A 19,067-nucleotide genomic window follows, 5' to 3' on the forward strand; every position below is an offset into this window, starting at 1 on the left:
TACGGACTTCCTTTATATGGAAATTGAGGCTGTGTCCCTATTGTATTCCTCATGCGCACTTTCTCCTATCCCTATTCTCTGCGTAAATACATCGCAATCCAATCGGAAGTCAGTGTGTACCATATAGTGACTTTGCAGATAATGCTAATTATTGAAATTTATGTAACAATGGTCGTCAACTGATACATTGTTACCTAAAGTTTCCACAAATCAGGGTTGGGTTAGAAAAAGCCTATATTTCCCATAACTCAAACAGAAAGGAAATTAATCCATTTAATGAAAGGCTAACATAACCAGTGGGAAACCATGGATGGTTTTTAAGGATGTGGAAGTTCAGGGATCACAGGTGAACCGCAATACTCATATCGGTTGTCGTTGGCACCTGAAAGCCTCTGCTGTCGCCTTCAGATGCCCCTGGAGAGTAATGGCTTGTAAGTTTCTTCTGCCACCCTCCAAATTTTGTGCACATGCTTTCACCACTGGCTCTAAACTAAAAATCTGCTGGCAAGGGATTGAGTTTATATTTCCAGTTCCTACTATACAGGGTAGAGCTTAGAAGAGCAGGGATGGTGCTGAGAATAAACAGTGTCTCCCAGCACATTCTAGTTGCCTTCCACTTTTCTGCGCCGGCCTCACAGATTGTCTTTTAGGCACAGCTCATCTCTTGTTCTGGGGTTTGTGCTGCTGTGGTTTCTGTTTCCTAGATCCCATTCTTCCTCTTTTTTTGGGAGGGGGGGCGGTGGTAGTGGATAGCATCTTCTATGTTAATATGGCTGTAAGATCTTCTGTTAGGTATTAGTTTTTTAAAGTTTCATTCTGTTGTCTGTATTTCTCCATTAGAGTTTATTGTTTTCTATTTGTTTTGGTCTTTGTCATGTTGGTCCCTCTCCTCAAACTATGTGGCTGTCACGTGCAGCCCTTTCAAACCTACTGGGAAGCTCTATGTTTACAGGCTGGCGTGTTTCTTGGGCCTTTTCTATATTATCAGCAGCCTGTGAGCCCTGCTGTCGGTTCACAGATCCAGGCAAGTGTCAGCATCTGAATCCTTGTTTTGGTGAGTGGGGGAGAAGAGGGGGGCATTCAGTTTCTCCAAATAAAAAAAATTTTTGTAACCTATATGAATGTCTAACTGCTGTGCTGTATATCAGCAACTAATACAAAATAGTATTGCATGCAAACCGTAATTTTAAAGAAATCTTCCTTTTACCTGTCTGAGGGCTGTGTGCTCTGTGTGTTGGGCATGGCAGGTGCAGGGACAGAGAGGGGTAGAGGGAGCATAGTGGGGCTGCTGGCAGGTCGTCTGAGAGCAAGTCGGGAGGAGTGGGGAGCACCCGGACTTTCTCTTTTCCATTTTGTTGCAGCCATGAACCTGGGGTCCCAAGTTTATCAGCAAGTGAATCTCAGGTTTCCCGTGGGTGAGGAGACAGGAGAGAAAAAGAGTTAACTGGCTCTTCAGGTTGAGAGAGAGATTTGGAGTGCAGCTAGTCTGTGGACTTGAACCCATCTTCCTCATCTGATACACTCATTTTCTGTGTTTCTTTGTACCTTTAAGGGCTGAGAACCTCAGGAGGTCTGCAGAGTGAATTAAGTGACTTCTTATTAGTCCTCTTGGTGACTATTTAGGTTGTGACTCATTCCTTTTGCTAAATTAATGACCACTGGTTTGTATCTTTATGGCTTCTTTGATGCTGTCTTCCTTTCAATATTACTTTTGTTATTTGGATTGGTGCCTTTTTTATTCCTGTCTATTGATTTTATTGAGGTTTAGGTTAATAGGTATGAAGGCATTTGTCTGCAAGTAACTAAAACCCCCCACTAGAAGTATTTTATAGAAATAGGACTTGTATTTCTCACCTAACAGGTAGTTACTGCTGTGGCTCAGCTGTTCAGTCATGCTCAGTTATTTGAATCTTGTTTTGTTTCTCTTGCTGAGTCTGCAGATTAGTGAGTCAGCTCTGGACTCCGGTGAATTTACTACCTAGGCAATTTTGCCTGGTAAGTAGCTGTCTAGGTAGCCAGCCAGCCTCCCTCTCTAAGTGTTCACTTCTTTCTTCTAATAGTAAGAAAAGTGAGAAGAGAAAAGAGGTCAGAAATTTGAGAGGAACAAAATAAAGCTTATTTGAAGATGAAAAGATACATGCTTGTAAGGGATTTTGTTGTCTGCAACCATAACCTAATATAGTTTATACACTTTTATTGAGACTGAAATACCAGATACTTAGACGACGTTCTAGGAAAGGAGAAGTCAGATGTAGGTAAATATTGAGCAGTTAATTGGTGGTTTGCACAACATATGAAATGTCTTTGTCATTATCCTACTGAATCGTGGTTTTCCAAGCCTGTGCCATACTATTTTGGTGACATTGTACTAGAAGGAAGAGTCTCCACCAGAACAGAAACACCGGCTAAGGTGAACCTGCATCTCCTCGTACTCACGGTCGAGTCTGCGGTTAGTGTGAGTGATGACCTAATCCGTGTCCGAGGCGGGGAGGCCGTTTATCCAGGACGCGGCCCATTCTCACACACACCGTCACTGAGGCTGAATTATTTGCCATCTCAGTGGGTATTATAGATTGAACTTGAATCTCTGATAAATGGTCATCAAAGTAATGAATCTTTGGGACTATGAAAAGAAGAACATAACTGAAAAATATGAAACCAAAATGTGTTCTCTTAGAAGAACAAGAAAAAAAGCCAGCGTATGTCATTTGCTGCCTAGGAACAGCATGAAGTACTATTTCGTTCAGTTTTTCGGATACATAGACTATTAAAAATTCCTCCTGAGGCTCACTTTATAACTGATATGTTACATAAAAATATTAAATACAAAAATTAGATATAAGTCTGTTTTCAGTAGTATAGATTTTACATCTGTTTAAAAAGAAATGTGCCCATAATAGAACTGGACTGTATATTGGGACAATATATTAAGGAGATCTTGAACTTTCTAAATAAATATCAAGATACAGACAGGCCATACTTTACTCAGAATCTTCGAATTATTAACCTCTATCAAAATGAATGTTTCTGTCAGTTTTAGGGTTGAGATGGGAAGAAGCTGAGAGGACTTTTGGCCTTGGATGATTAGAATTCAGAATTTTTATATGATCCAGTCACTGTTGGGGCAGAATACTTTTGAGCTAACCTAGGATGGAACCAATATTTGTAACATCGTTTCAGTGAGACTAATTGCTGTGTAGAGACTGTGTTTTGAAATAGGACACATTTGTAGGCCGGAGGGACTGGACCATCTGCCCTTCGCCCAAGAAACAAACTTAAGCAGCATTTTTTGCTTATAGTGCTGCTTACTGTATTTCATTAGTGAAATGTATGCCTACAACTATAGAAGCTCTTAGTAAATATGTTAAGTATTGATAAATGTGCAAAATACCTGAACTGTGCTTTGGAGTTGATTTATTTTTCCGTTGAGAAGAGCATAGTGAACTCAGTGTTCATGTGCGTTGGTCTTGAGTTAGTCCTTAGAAATTTTTGGATTCATATCAGCCTGATCATGCCCACTCCTCCCTTCATGTTTATTGAGGCAAAATTATGTTGAAGTAAACAGTGGGAGGTGCCTGTGGATTGCTGTCTGTGGGGGAAAGTGTGCAGAGGGGAGGGCAGTCCTCTGCCTAAGTGCAAAGTGGTGTCAAGAAGGAAGAGAGTATGCATTGTTCGTGCCCCCACGGTAAGGTCAAAGCAGCCTCTGCTACTTCTCTCCGGCCCCAAGTGCCCCATTTTATGACTGAGTGTGAGAGGTGCTCACTGGCCTGCTCTGCCCTGCCTTGGGTGACAAATACTACTCGATAGTTGTCTTAACAAGGCTCAAAGCAACCCTGAAGAGGAATCACCTGATCTACAAGTACATCAGCTGCCTGCTGGAACAAGCCTCAACTCCTCTCTGAAGGAAGACAACAAAATCTAAACAAAGCATTCGTGTGTCCGTAATGTTCAATATACAAAAGTGACTAGACATGCCAAGAAGCAGGTAAATGTGATTCTAGGAGAAAAAATCCACTCAAAAGCAAGAGTTTAGAGATTTGGGAATTTAAAAAACTATTGTGTATGTGTGTTTGTGTGTGTGTATTTACACATGTGGATAGATGGATGCTCTCCATTGCAGAAGATGGAACTTAATTTCACTCTACCCACTTTCCTCCGAGGGCGTGCAGGACTTACAGCTTCCAAAGAATAAAGGAAGCAAATAATAGTGACTTCCCAGTGGAAAAACCTGGCAAACGTTTCTTTAACCATGTGATGAATGTTGCCATTGGCAGCGGTGTCCCTTTGGAGTGTGACTCCCTCCTGTGACAGGAGCAAAGAGACACATCGCCTCTGTGGTGTTCCTGATGAAAACCCGCAACCCTGCTCTGACCACAAGGGAAACAGTGGACAGACCCAGATTAGGAACAGTTTCCAGAATTCCTGGCCAGCACTCTTCAAGATGGTTAAGGTTATGAAAAGCCAGGCAAGACTGAGACGCTGTCACACAGCAGAGGGGACTGAGGGGCCATTTTTATTGGATCGTGGAATAGAAAGAGGACATGAGTGGAGAAATTGGTGAAATCTGAATAAAATCTAGCATTTAGTTAATGGTAAAAATAAATAAATGAAGCAAATAAAAAACTAATGTGGAACAATAGTGTTATAAATATATTTAACATTTAATGAAAAACATGAACCCAGTAAGGGAACCTGTAGAGAACCTCTGTACAAAAAACGGAAAGTGTAAAAAACACAAATGGAAGTTTTAGGCTGAAACTTACAATATTTAAATGGAAAACTTTACTGGATGGGCTTAACAGGTTAGTAGGCATTGCAAAAAGAAGATCAGTGAAAGGAAAGACAGGGCGGTGGAAACTCCTGCATGAAGGTGCAGAAAGGGAGGAGTCACCTCACACCCGGTGAACAGAGCATGAGACCCAGAGCAGAGCTTGGGGTGCTGTCAAACGCTCTGACATGTATGTAGTGGAAATATCAGAAGAAAATGTCCGATATTTTTTCTGGAAAAATACCAGAAAAAATCATTTAAAATATTTGTTTATTTTTTAAAAGACTGACTATAGTAAACACAAGTACATATTATGGGCCGTGACTGGTGTGGCTCAGTCAGTTGAGTGGTGGCCTGACAGCCAGAAGGTTGCCGGTTCGATTCCCAGTCTGAGCACAATGCCTGGGTTGTGGGCTAGGTGCCCAGGTGTGGGGGCATGAGAGAAGCAGGACAATCAGGTGACTTTTGTCCTCCATGACAAAATACAAAAACTGCTATGAAAAAACATAGTAAGAAACATTTAGAAAATAGTGACATATCTCCTGTGTTTGGATTTTAATGTTTTTCTGCATACATGCATGAATAGTTTTCTTATAAGTATAATTGTCTCAGTGGTCTTTTTTATTTAATGCATGCTGCTTTCCTATTGTCTTGGTTTTTCCTCTTCGTCCTCACTCCCATATCCACTCCAGATCCTCTTCTCTCATACTTAACTGGTATGTTAACGGTCTAGTATGTATCCTTTCATATTTTTGTTCATTTTCATAGGAACTCAAGTGTTCTTTAGGCATTTTTCATTGATTTACAAAAGTGAAATCCTGTTACATATAGTTCTTGATATGTTGCTTTTCTCACTTTACTATACATTGATGGTGGCTGTCCAGCCAAGTGAGTTGAAGTGGCTTTTAATTCATTCTTTTCTGGGACCAAAGAAGACAGACATATCACAGTTTTTTGACCATTTTCATAATAACATGCATTGGCTTCTACAATCATGTTTTCTCTTTTTGTTTTTGTCACTATGAAAAATGTGGCTATTTTAATTTTTAATAAATAATGGAAATTTCCTTTCCAAAGGGGTTTTACATTTTATGTTTTTATCAGCAATGTATACTTTTCTTTGCATTTCTGTCAGCAAAATGTATTATAGCTCTTTTAACTTTTGCTAGTCTGTTGGGTATAAAACCTTACTTTGCTCATTACTACTAATAAATTTGAGCACTTAAAATGTTAAATGTTTGAATTCTATGAAAATTCCTTTTTAAATTCTTTGTTTTCTTATGAATTTATAAATGTTTCTTTTGTGTTGTGGTAACCCTTTGCCTATCATGAAATAGTTTTTCAAAGTCTGTCTTTTGTCTTTGAATTTATTAAACATATCTTTGCTATTAATTTTATATACTTATCAAGTTATCAGCATAGATTTTTTAATAAATTCTGATTTTCATGGTTTAAAAGAGTTTTTGGCCTCTTGATTGCGCATGCAGTCATGGGAAGAACAATGGAGAGCCAGCTATGTTCAAGCCGTTGTACATCCAGGTGGTTTACCTGCCTGTTTATCATACACAGCACACTGAACTGAGTATTGGTTTTGCGTGCCACACCTGACACCTAAAAAAAGGAAAAGAAATATGAAATACCAAATTGTGTTACAGTCGTAATGTTCTTAAAATACATGTATTTATATAAATGTTCCACCTGTATAACATCTAAGGTAGGGTACTGCCCCTTACTAGTCTGTTTTCATCCTTACTCTGTCATATAAACTTTAAATAGTTTTATGAAGCTTTTCAAAAGCCTCATTAGCATTTTAAATGAAAATACTTCAAATTTATATAAGGATTTTATGGTAAATTTATATTTTAACTATATTAAATTTTTTATTAAAAACATTTTTTTGTTTCAGGTGGTACCTTTTTAGTTTCCTTAGTATTTTACATTTTTGTCCTGTAGCTGCTCACTGTTTTTCTTGTTAAAATCATTCCTGTGTGTTCAAGGTTTTTCTTATTAATATTTTTCCCAATGTTTATATCTTAGTACCATCTGCTGAAACAGAATAGATACTAATGTTATCATATTTTATATTTTTATTTTTATAATTTTAATTAGAGTGTTTTGGATGTACTAGAAGTTTCGTCCCTTCCTTTTCAGTGTTTATACCAGGCTTTCAATTTCATTGTATTTATTATAAATTTTGCCATTTGGTGATTTTCCTGACATACACTTAGTGCTTACTATGTTGCAGGCACTATTTCTTAAATTATCTCTTAAATTAAAAAATTTAATTTTCAAAATAAGCATATGAGATGGATACTCTTATTTAGATTAGACTTTAGATGCTTAGGCCCAGGCTTTCAATAAAAAGCCACATGTAATTTTTTCCATTTCTTATTTCACTAGCATTTTTTCCTTTAAAAATGCTTCCTGAATTTGACCAAATGCCTTTTTCATATTTATGAAATGATTATATAATAATTCCCTTTTATTTTGTTGATATAATGGTTATGTTGTGGATTTTCTGATTGAACCCCTCTTGCATTCCAAGAAAATGTCCTCCTTGGTAAATATTATCTTTATATGACACTGCTGGATTTTATTTGCTGTGTATTATTTAGAAGTTCTGTATCTTTACTCAGTGATGACATTTCCCATCAAGTTTCCTTTTTTAGAGTCTGAAGTTTTCAGTATTAAAGTGGTGCTGACTTCATAAATAATTTATGGAGCTTCCTATTTTTTCCCCTTTGGCCTAGATTTTTTTCCCCCCTAATTTAAGGTTAGATAAAGGTTAGCTGTGAACCTGTTCTGTGAAAAATTGCATTGCTTCAATGGTAGTAACGCCTCCAAATACACTACCAGGCAAATAATCTCAGAGATCACGAAACAGCACTCACCGATTACATCAAGATTCTCGAATCACATGATTTATTAAATCAGCTGGAAGCACACAATAAGAAAAAAGGGAAGTGAGGTGAACTAAGTTAATGCACTTAGGATAGAATAATGCAAGCAGGCACAGCAGTACAGTCCTGTTCATACAACATTTACATGTTCTCCCTCTTTCTCTGCTTTGTCAATCTGCTTTCCCATGGATACTTCATGAGTGCCGGTGTTGAGGTTTGAACGCAGGAGTGCACAGGTGGAAGGTGCTGCAGGCCACTGAAAGCACTTGCTCTGTATTGAAGAGGTGCAGCAGCAAGTACCCCTGGCCACAGCTGCAGCCTGCCGGTAGTCGCTGCAAGCTAACAGTTGATTCTGCCAAAAGTTCACGGATGCTGGCAGAAGATATGAGACTCCTGGGTCCGAGACGAAGACCTTTCTTATAGCACAACAGACCAGATGAGCATCCTACGAGTGTGTGTTCCCTTTGACCCCAAGTTTCATGAGGTGACTTGGAAGGGTACTATAGACAGAACCCTGTCCCTTTCCACCTCCAATTCATAGGTTCAAACTCTAACCACCATTGTGACTGTATATGGAGATAGCGTCTTTTAGAGATAATTAAGATTTAACGAGGTCATGAGGTTGGCACCCTAATCCAATCAGACTTTGTTCTTGTGAGAGGAGGAAGAAGAATCTTCCTCTCCACTGTGTGAGGATACTGAGAAGGCAGAGATCTACAGGCCAGGAAGAGAGCTCTCCTCAGGAACCAAATCTGCTGGCATCTTGGCCTTGGCCTTCCAGGCCTCCAGGACTGGGAGAAATACATTTCTGTGGTTTGAGCCACCCATACTGTGCTATTGCACATGCAGTCAGAGCAGGCCAAGACAGGAGACCCAGGCAGATACTGTGCCCCCCAGATGAGTCGTCTCAGTCTTCGGGAACCCGAACGTGTGCCCTGGGCAGTAAAGTCTGGCCTTTGCCCCAAAGGGTATCATTATCTTTATCACCCTGGACAATAAACAGACCTGCCCTTTGCTCTGAAGGAGACAGTCTCCAAGGCTGTTCTCTATACAAACGTCCATTTATTTCTGTTCTCTGCTATATTTGAAGAACAAAAGCACATTTCTTTAAGATACATGAAGGTATTCCCTTTATTTAGTTTAGTTGTTTACTCACAAAGAGATAAATAGTCTAGCTACAGGCTGATATTACTCTAACTTGAAGCTTTGATTCATATATCCAGGGAGGTTTTTAATACCAATCTGAGACCGAGTTCATAAACTAAGAATTGGCATTGAGAAGAAAGATAGTTTGTGCTCGTTGGTGGTTTTCAAAGTATATATTATAGAATATCCCAGTGTATTTAAAATTAGACAGTTTTCACTAGTGCTGACTTCAGTTTCACTCTTTGTTAAGGAAGAAAGTTCAGCTTTAAAGAGTCAGCATGTGGAATAATAGGCAAACATGCTTCATGTCTTGACTTCGTGACAGGAACATGTTATTACAAGTTCTTGAGAAGTAACTAGGAATCTTTCCCATCAAAAATAGAAAATTATAAGGTATATTTTATATTACTGTTTTCCCCATATCATAACTGTAAGGAAAAATTAGATATAAATGTTTTGGAAGAAAAAGAGTTTGAATATTTTAAGCATAAAAATCGCAGAAGTGATTTTGAGGATATAAAGTTAGAACAGTGGTAAACCATTTTGGGGAAAAATAGCTAAAGTAAAGAAATGTCATAGCCTTTCTTGAATTTTAGGAGTACAGATTAATACATAAATTTATAATGTTTATGTTTAACTTACCATATAAATAAAATGAAAGAATATCAGTGTAATAATTACCTTCTTAAGGCATTTTTTGAATTAGACAAAAATCTTTATGAAATAAAGGTGTAATAAAAACTTGCTTAGGCACCAGATTGTCTTTTAATAATATTTTTAATACTTTAAAATATTCACCCTGGCTGGTGTGGTTCAGTAGATTGAGCGCTGGTCTGTGACCCAAGAGTCACCAGTTTGATTCCCAGTCAGGGCACATGCCTGGATTGTGGGCCAGGTCCCCAATAGGGGGCACATAAGAGGCAACCACACATTGATGTTTCTCTCCCTCTCTCCCTTCCTTCCCCTCTGTCTATAAATACATACATACATATTGATTTTTCCCCTACAGATAGGTGATTTCTTTATCTCTTATACTAAAATTAGATGGTTTTTATACTTCGTTTATGATCAAATTAACATTGTGACTTTATGTTTATATCTTAAAAGTTACCTCCAAACCCAAATATCTCTATTTTAATTCAGGTATTTACGTAAGCTCATTCTACTCTTTTTTTTTTTTTTTTTGAATTTTAATATCTAGCTTTTTATTTCATGTACCGCTATGAAAAATAAAGTAAGAAGCAGTCATGTTCCTTAATATTGTTCCTTAAGGACACAATTCCCAGGCTACAGATATAGTTTAAGTTAAAAAAAAAACCCTAAATTAAAAATTTGTAGGGTGATGGATAAACCGCTTTGTTCTGCTTCTTCATTACCACATTTGGCTTTTGACTCATTAGAATACATATTAAATGTTAGTTCAATAAGAGATGGCTTTTATGGTACATCATTTAGAATGCAAATTATTTTTAAGCTGAAGAATAGTGAAAGTGAAACAGAGTCCACTAAATATTCTGAATTATTTACAGGCCAAGGGCTTCAAGGTGCATCACTCCTGCACAAATATTAAATTATGAAATGGGAATTTCAGTTTGCCATAAATCTGTCTGCCACAGCAGCTTAGAGTAAAATAGTTTTGCCCGTCTAAAGCAACATCAATTTGCCAGTCAGTGCTTCATGTATCAAAGACCGTTCTGTGAAAATATCAATATCATTGGTTAATATAAATGAAATTAATTTTTAAAGCTGGGCTAAAGGTTGACATCTGAAAAATTGCATTACTTTGCAGAAGAGAAATTTCTGTCTTCTAGTGAAATTTCAGGTCATGAGGGCAAGTAATTTTCACAATCTTCAATGGGAGCCAGTGAAATATGAACTTCATTGTCACCTAGCCCCAAAGCGATAAGATAAAATGAGCTGATACATCATTTGCTGTGGTTTTATCCTCTCCCGCAGTAATTGGAAGAGAAAACATAAGAGTGTGTGCGTTTGTGTGCTCCCCACTGGTCCCTCCCAGCTGCCCCATCGTCCACACCCAGGCTAAAGCCATTTTAGCCCAATCAATACAGAGGTCACACAGCATTTTATATATATATTTTTAATTTTTCATACTGACTAAACTGCCAAGGAGAGCATTAGAGTAATGAATATGTTTAATTGAATTTGTCACCCATGAAAATGCTAGGGAGAATACTGTACTACATCATGGTGGTAGTAAGCAGCAGGAGGAAATTTACTTGGAGATGGAAATAAATAAACTCATAATTAATTCAGAAGTTAATTTCCTTTTGTGTTTGTAACTTTCATATTTTTGTTACTGTGTTTCAAAGTATGAGGGCTCTGCACCGTGTGTATGGATGTATGTTTAATAACAAAATGATCATGTTATAGTTTCTGTCAGAGTGAACTGGATGCCATTTTAAAATTCAAAACAGAGCCTTAAGTTTTACTTTGAGAATGTGTCATCAAAAACGTAAAACTGCAAGCTGTGTGAATGACTGGCGATGAAGTAAATCCTCACACCAAGCCGAATTTGGTATTACCGGAGTGACGTACATGCTGCGCTTTGACGCCACGTTTCAGAGGAAACTCTGTGCAGCACAATCCAAAAGCTGTGTTAGTAACAGAGGGGTGCGATTTTACAGTTATTTTCACCTGGTTTGTAAAAATCATAATTAATAGAAATAAAAAATCTGCACATATGTTTAGTGGTGAGTTGATATTAGAATATTAGAATATTTTCAGTATGTTTTCATTTTAAATACTTACTGTTTTATACAAGGATTATATTAAGGTGTAATCTTTTTAACTAATTTATAATTATGCTCCATAAATTGGGATGTGAATGTTTTCTAGACTTTCCTACCACTGGTGTTATTGCTTAATTGATGGCATAATTACTTTATATTTTATATACTAAGTTTAAAACATTATTCTTGACTAAGGAATATCATTCCTTAGTCTGCAAGTAGTTTCACTGCAAAATTTAGGTACTATTGTTGATGTATATTATTTGATTTCACTTTTGTTATCAGATTATTCAGAAGTCAACATGGAATTATCAAAAAGAATAAAAGCTCTCTAAAAACTGGCTAATATTTGGGACTAGATTATGCAATACTAGCTTTAAAATTAAGAATAGTATTTTAAAAATATATAGATTCCCAAAATATTTCTTATTTTTAAGGTGAAACATTATTACTTTTTCAGTTCCCTTCCAAAAAGAATTTTAAAACATTCTAAATGTATTGAAGGTAGTTTTTTTTTAAACAAAACCCTTTACTTGAAACAAATATTATTTTAATTTCAGAGACTATTTTAAATCTACTTTAAAAATGCTTATTATTTAATAAGTAAGACTTTCATGCAGTTGGGCAATAAAGGCATGCTTCTGTTTTCTTTCATGAGGATGAGAAAACAAAAGATAAATTCATAAACTTTTCAAAATGAATGGCTAAAGGAAAAGTGAAAAATGCTTTACTTTCAAGCCAATAAATGCAACAGGGTGAAGAATATTTTATGTATATTCATAGAATACTATATGAAGGGTAGGAAAAGGAAATCTGTGTATTATTTGGGGAAAATTTTTTTTTCAGATAAAAATTATAAAGATATGGTAGTTTTTAATGTTAAAAAACAGTGTATATATGTGTATGTGTATTTAAAATGAAATACTTTAATCTCTAATTCCCTCACCTCACCATTTAACTAATAAGTCATCTTGTTGAAACGAATTATTAAAAAGTGAAAGTTGAATTTTCTACTAATAATACTACCAACAATGTTAAAACAAGGTGGTGAGCATTCAAAGCTAGTGCTGTGGGCTTAAGCTTTCAAGCGCCTCTAGACTTCGGGTCATAACTGCAGAGCCATGGTAATGATACGGTTTCCATAGCAACTGATTCATTGGAGGGCTAGACCTCTGTCTAGGGTGCTGTCAGTGTATGTAGAGTTTCAGTGAACAGAAAGTCCCAAAGAAGGGTCTGCTTCCACCTAATCCAGTTTTAATTGAACTCTAGAGACTTTGAAGTGAAGCCTCGGACCAGGAATATACTATTCCAATAAGAAATAAACCTCTTGTTTAGCGAGACCTCAGCTGCTTTTCAGTACTGACACCTTTTCCTAATGAATACTTTAACGGAACGTTATTATATCAATTTCAGCTAGTAATTCTGTTACTTAGGAGATTCTTTGTTTCTATTTTAAACCCTAGCTATCTTTACCATAATATAGGTTTTCATTTTTTTTTTTAAGTCAGGGTAGTCATTGTAAGATTTTAATTTTTGATTTCCTTGGCAGTTTTAAATAGTTTTCTGTCTGCCCCTCCTATTTCTCTTTCTCTGAGTTTTAAAACATGACCAGACCCATTTATATTTAACTTTGGAAGTAAAAGAAAATGTCTTATAGTCATTATGACACAATTTATGTCAGATTTGAAAAAAATACAGAAAATGCTGAATGATATTTATGAGTATGTATGTACTAGTAGTATAAGAACTTACATGGGCACAATAAACCTCAAAACAAGGATAGGGATCAGCTCTGACAAAAGAGGAAAATGGGATCGGGAAGGGTTCCACATGGGAATTTCAGCACTACCTCAAATGCTTCATTAGTTTTTTAAATGTGTGCAATAATGTGACAAAACGTTAGGATTTTATAAGGTTGAGTAGTGGGTACTTGGGGCTTATATCACTTTCTGTAATTTTGACTGTGACTTTTGGTAATAAATTTCAAGTAGATTTAATAACTGTACTTAATGGGGTATAAATAGAATTTTCTGATTAATTGGAGAATTATTTTAGTACATTAAAAAGTGGACACAATTATCGGTAGACTTGTTACTGCTAAAAATTGGCATACTCTAAAATACAATTAAATGTTCGGTTGTAAAACCATGCTCTTGCGATGATTGACATCACCATTATTAGCAACAGGTCTTATCCCACCGCTCTACAGTCAGAAAAGGTGGACTTTTCAGACCAGTGGGTGATGTTCTTAACATATCCGAGAGCTTCAAGGGTCCTTAGTTTCCTCTGATTTTCTTCTTTCACCTGTACCCCAAGTGCAAGTAAACAAGTGCAGTCGATTATTCTTTATCATTTCAGATGAGTTGAGTTCTAGTTTAACAAACATTAAAACTTTTTTTTAGTTTTTAGAAACGTCACAATGTGCTGTATGTATATAAGTCATGGGCTTTTGGATTAGAAAACCTGGGAGTGGGCCGGCCTCTGCCACTCTCTTCCCAAGGGCTTTGTATTAAGTATCTAATTTGGCCTGGGTTTCCCTACTCCTAGTTGGCCGTATCGGAGTGTAGGTGTGACAGCGTATACATCGGGTTCTCTACCATTGAAAACCATGTGGCAAACCCAAATGCCAGTGGGAAGCAGGGAGATAATCAGTACGTGGGTGAACCGTGGAGGCTGCCAAAATGAGAGTGTATGTCAGTTTTCACCAGCTGGCCTCTAATGCTACATTTGACAGATACTTCAGTTTTTCCTGAGAAATGAAGCATCTGAACTATATGTAAATATCCATTTTCTCATATGCTTTCAACTACTTGAAATTTTATTCAGTATCATATGGCCCAAACAGAATAAATATGGGCCGTGTATGGAGTTTAGGCTACCATTCATTGATTGATTTAATCTTTTAAAAACATCTACTTTGTGTCAGACCTTGTTCTAGAAAGTGGACATAGAGTGTATTCAAAGTCTTTGCTATAGCCGAACTTAGAGTCTGGTGTTCTAGCACCAAATAGAGGCAATAGGTAAGAAAGGCAGTATGAAATTACATAATAATTCAGGTAGGTAATCATAAGTGTTATGATGGGAATCTGATGAGTTTGGGGTAGGATGGGGTGGCAGTGGGTGCAGATCCTGTGGCTTCTTTGAAGAGGTGACATTTGAGCAGATTTCTAAATGTGGCATGAGTCAGCCTTGTGCAGATTTGGGAGAAGAACCTTCACTCCAAGCAGAGGAGAAAACAAGCATGAAGGCCCTGAGGGTGAATGAGTTGGGCTCTGGAGAGAGTCCCAGATGTAAGGCTTTTGTAAATGATTACAAAGAGCTTCCGAGTGTGTTGTTCATGTAACGCAAAGCCACTGGCTTGTGTTAAATACCCGGGTGATCCGATATCTGATTTATATATTTTTTATTTTTATTTTTTTTTAATTTTATTTATTTATTTTTAGAGAGGGATTGGAGGGAGAAAGAGAGAGAAACATCAATGTGCGGTTGCTGGGGGTCACGGCCTGCAACCCAGGCATGTGCCCTGACTGGGAATCGAACCTGTGACACTTTGGTTCTCAGCCCGCACTCAATCCACTGAGCTACGCTAGCCAGGCTGATTTATATTTTTTAAAAAAGCTTTCAGTGGCTCCTCTGGTTATCATAGACTCTAGAGGTTCAAAACAGAAGGAGAGAGACCAAGTGGGAGGCCGCTGCACTCTGGAGCGTGGACCCCCCTGGTCACGAGAAGAGAGGGGAGCACCTGCCACCTCTGGTTTGGGAAAAACCTCATTGAGATAAGCCTTGTGAGGAACATGCATATTTTTGTCATTTCTTTTGATCCTTCGTATGCAGGTATTGGTTGTATGAAAGAATTAGTAGGATTTCTCTGTCACCAGTTTTGAAACTAAAAATGTGATTACTTGTTTGGTCCTGTGAATTTTTGTTGTTTCCCCAAGACACTGAGCCTTAGACTTTTATCCATCTTTCATTTCTAGATTCTGTGGTGAACGTGGTAGAATCATTTCTGTAGAAAAATCTAAATATTGATTAGGTACTTAGTGAATTAAGTTAAAGAGTTGCTCTTCCTGCCCCCTCCCCCAAGAAACTTCATTTTGCAGGGAAGGATATAGATTTGTTTGCAGTTAAGATCTAGAAAATGGAGATGGGTAAAGAAAATAAGTTTTGTAGGATAAATTCTTACTATTCATTATTTTTATTCTCTACTTATCCCATATTTGTCCCTACAATGCAGTATCATAGTCAAATGTTGATTATTTTTACTTTTTTATAGTAGTTACTTTTGAGAGCCAGACCTTAAGCATTTAATTTGCTCTGATGGATTTTCACCAAGTTTTGCTACCAAACACTTCTAGTTTTATTTATTAATATAATATTGTGTGAAATATTGGTGTGAAGAAATTCCACATCTGGTTTTTCTTCAACACCTTCATAATTAAGCTTTTGAAATGAACTTTTTGAAAAACAAAACTTGAATAACAAAGCAACAAAGTGGCTTAGGACTAAAGACAGGATTACTTTTCCTTGGCAAAGCATTCTGAGCGCCTACGTCTGTCACACGGGATGACAAGAATTGTAACAAGTTACTCTGACAACCACCTACTCCACAGAGAGATTATGCCGAGTTCATTTGCAGGTTTGTCTTTAGCCTCCCTGACAAAATGATACTTAACCTCTTCTGCAGTCAGTCTTTGTGCTTTCTGAGTGAGTGACTGTGGCCTCAGCAGTGCCCTTTAGAAGGGTGATTTTTTTTAAAGTTATAAACTTCAGTATACTTTTTTCAAGTAAGTAAAAAGTAATTCTGGGTTCATCAAAATCATATATGAAACTGAACTGTATATGTGATCTGTAAGCAGGTAGGAAATTCTTTTCAGGAGTTCTTTCTGTTTAAGGTTTTATCTAAAATTTTCCATAATATGACTCAAAAAATCAGTCACTAAATAATTCAATATATATTTCCCAAAAAAAGAAATTATATCACTGCTCTAAGAAGCCCCCAAATATATTTATTTTACTCTGCTTCCTTCCCATAAGTTGCAATATGTTTTTTTGTCTCCTTTCAAATAGAAATTATTTTCCTTAGTAGAGCATTTTCTGTTTTAATTGGAGGGGAAAAGATTCTGTTTTTACTTACTTGGATTATTGTTTTCTTCACTAGATCCTGGCATATACAGAAGGGCTTCATGGAAAATGGCTGTTCACGGAGATACGATCAATCTTTTCTCGTCGTTATCTTTTGCAAAATACAGCCCTGGAGATCTTTATGGCAAACAGAGGTAATGTGTTGCAGAAGTCTGTTGTTACAAAGCTAACCTCCATCTCTTTAAGATTTCATTTTTGGATACACCATATTGTTTTCATTTAGGTAGTTTTTTTGTAGTCCAACCCCTGCCCTACTGACCTCTTTTCTGACCCACATGCATCTTCATGGCCTCCCCGCTTGGTCATTCTGAGAATTATTTGTAGTAGTTTTATTTTCCTGGCCATGTAACAAATTAGTTCAAGGATTTATGAATATGGGGAATAGCTAAGCATTTAATCCATTTTGGAATTTTGATGTACTCAGTATTGCTCTGATGCTTAGCTCCTGGAAGGTGGCTGCGTTTGGAGAAGGGAGAAGGGTAATCAGATGATTCATACATTTATTTAATTTTTCATCTAATCTGTTGCCATTTATAAAGGGGCCATCAGAAAATGGTCCTGAACTGTCCTGGTTGTTTCTTATTACATCATTCTTGAAAGAACTAAAATTCAATTTGTGGGTTTAGACGGGAACTTGGTGAAATTCATTAAGACAAGAGGGAGGGACAAGGTGAACTTGAGGGAAACGCACCGTTCAGTGTGAGTGGAGGCGCACGGGGAGACTGTAAAACTTAGTGCCTTATCCCAAATACTCCTTGTACCAAAGTCGGTTGAAGGGTTTTTTTTTTTGTTTGTTTGTTTTTTAATTTTCTCTTTCTATGGCCTGCAAGTTGCCATTCAAAAAAAAAAAAATCTACACAGCATAACACAGTCAGTGCGCACCTTTCTTTTTTCTTTTATGAAATGGTGTGTCTTTAGGGGATACAGGTTTCTTTAGGTAAAGATGTTTATCCCTTTCCTGTTTGGTCTCTTCCCCTGCACATGCCCTTTTTCTTCGTGTAAACATTATTCTTCCAGGCAGATAATCACGTGAATGTTTCACATTTTAGTCCAGTCTGCATTCTTGCCTGCTGTCCCAGAGGGCTTTCAAACTTATAATATGTATTGCTTATTCATTCTCATTCATTTTTCTTCTTTGCAATTTCTTATGCATCCTTGCTTTTCTATGTGTGTTTTCCTGTTGCCTTTTCCTCAAGATCTAGGCCATTTGCCATAGTCTGTGATAGTTTTTCTTTTGTTTTTTAATTTTTCCCTGTATTCAGTGTAATAATGAGTACATAAGGAAGGCTTATTAAAAAGGCATGTTGGGTACGTATATATGGTGCTCTAAATATGTTTTCATGAATGATTATGTACTTTTTACCTGAAACATGTAGGTAATGCCAGGGTTTGAGAGCTAGGTGAGCACTCATAGCTTATATATGATTCTGATACTGAAATGGATATAAATTCTCTCTCATGATTTTATGATTGTTATTTTCGTATTTTTAAGGACACACACTTATAGATATCTAATATGTTAACACATATATGCTAAATATGTTTATATATATTGGTGTATGTGTCTTGATATTCTCAAAATGTATACTTATTGAAATAGATATGATTAGAAAGCATTTAAATTCAATTAGTAACAATAGAGGAAAATTTTTCCTTTAGGTCACATATTATTCTGGATTATACGAACATAAAAATATAAACACATAAACATTATAAAGAGAATGCTTGTAAAACTGTTCATCATTGAAAGTAAATATAGCTGACAGTTTAGTAGCTGTATCTGTACTCTTTTTGGTATTAGATTGTTAACTATATAAAGTTAAAATTTTAAACAGTTTTTATAGAAATTCATAGATATATAGTTAATTTGCCAAAATTCAGTTTTGTGAATTCAGCATGTTAGCTAGATAATCTCAGCTTCATGTCCCACTAACGCAACAACCGATGTCATGATTCTGACAGTACTCAGAGGAGGAACTGTCTGTGGTATAGGAGCTTATCAGTGAAGTGAATATTACCTTTGATACATTAATACTAAAACTTTCCTACACTAATCAAAACAATGTGCCAAGAATTGTATTTAAGAAATACTTGAACTAAAAATAAAGAGAAGGGAAATTATATTACATTCTAATTTTTAAAAATTATTTTTCATAGTTGCTGTAATGTTCAACTTCCCAGACCCTGCAGTAGTTAAAAAAGTGGTTAACTACCTACCTCGTGTTGGTGTGGGAACCTGTTTTGGATTGCCTCAAACCAGGTACTCTTGGATATGAAAAAAATATGGAAAATAATCTGTATTAATGTGTTCTTGTTTTAAAATGCAGGAGCTTATATTTTATGTTTCATAGTAAGTGATTA

The 19,067-nt window shown here is 36.6% G+C and overlaps 1 protein-coding gene across 4 annotated transcripts in view; it reads left to right on the forward strand.

Moving 5' to 3' along the window:
* Nucleotides 1-19,067, forward strand: part of LRBA (LPS responsive beige-like anchor protein) — a 513,768-nt gene that overhangs the window by 334,200 nt on the left and 160,501 nt on the right. For all 4 annotated transcript variants that reach the window (XM_045831330.1, XM_045831331.1, XM_045831332.1 and 1 more), the window contains 2 exons: nt 16,723-16,840; nt 18,864-18,966. In XM_045831330.1, the coding sequence (XP_045687286.1) occupies nt 16,723-16,840; nt 18,864-18,966 (221 nt within the window). The remainder of the gene's footprint in view (nt 1-16,722; nt 16,841-18,863; nt 18,967-19,067) is intronic.

Source organism: Phyllostomus hastatus, unplaced genomic scaffold (genome assembly GCF_019186645.2).
Source record: "Phyllostomus hastatus isolate PE091 unplaced genomic scaffold, TTU_PhHast_1.1 phas_contig_159, whole genome shotgun sequence".
NCBI lineage: Eukaryota > Metazoa > Chordata > Mammalia > Chiroptera > Phyllostomidae > Phyllostomus > Phyllostomus hastatus.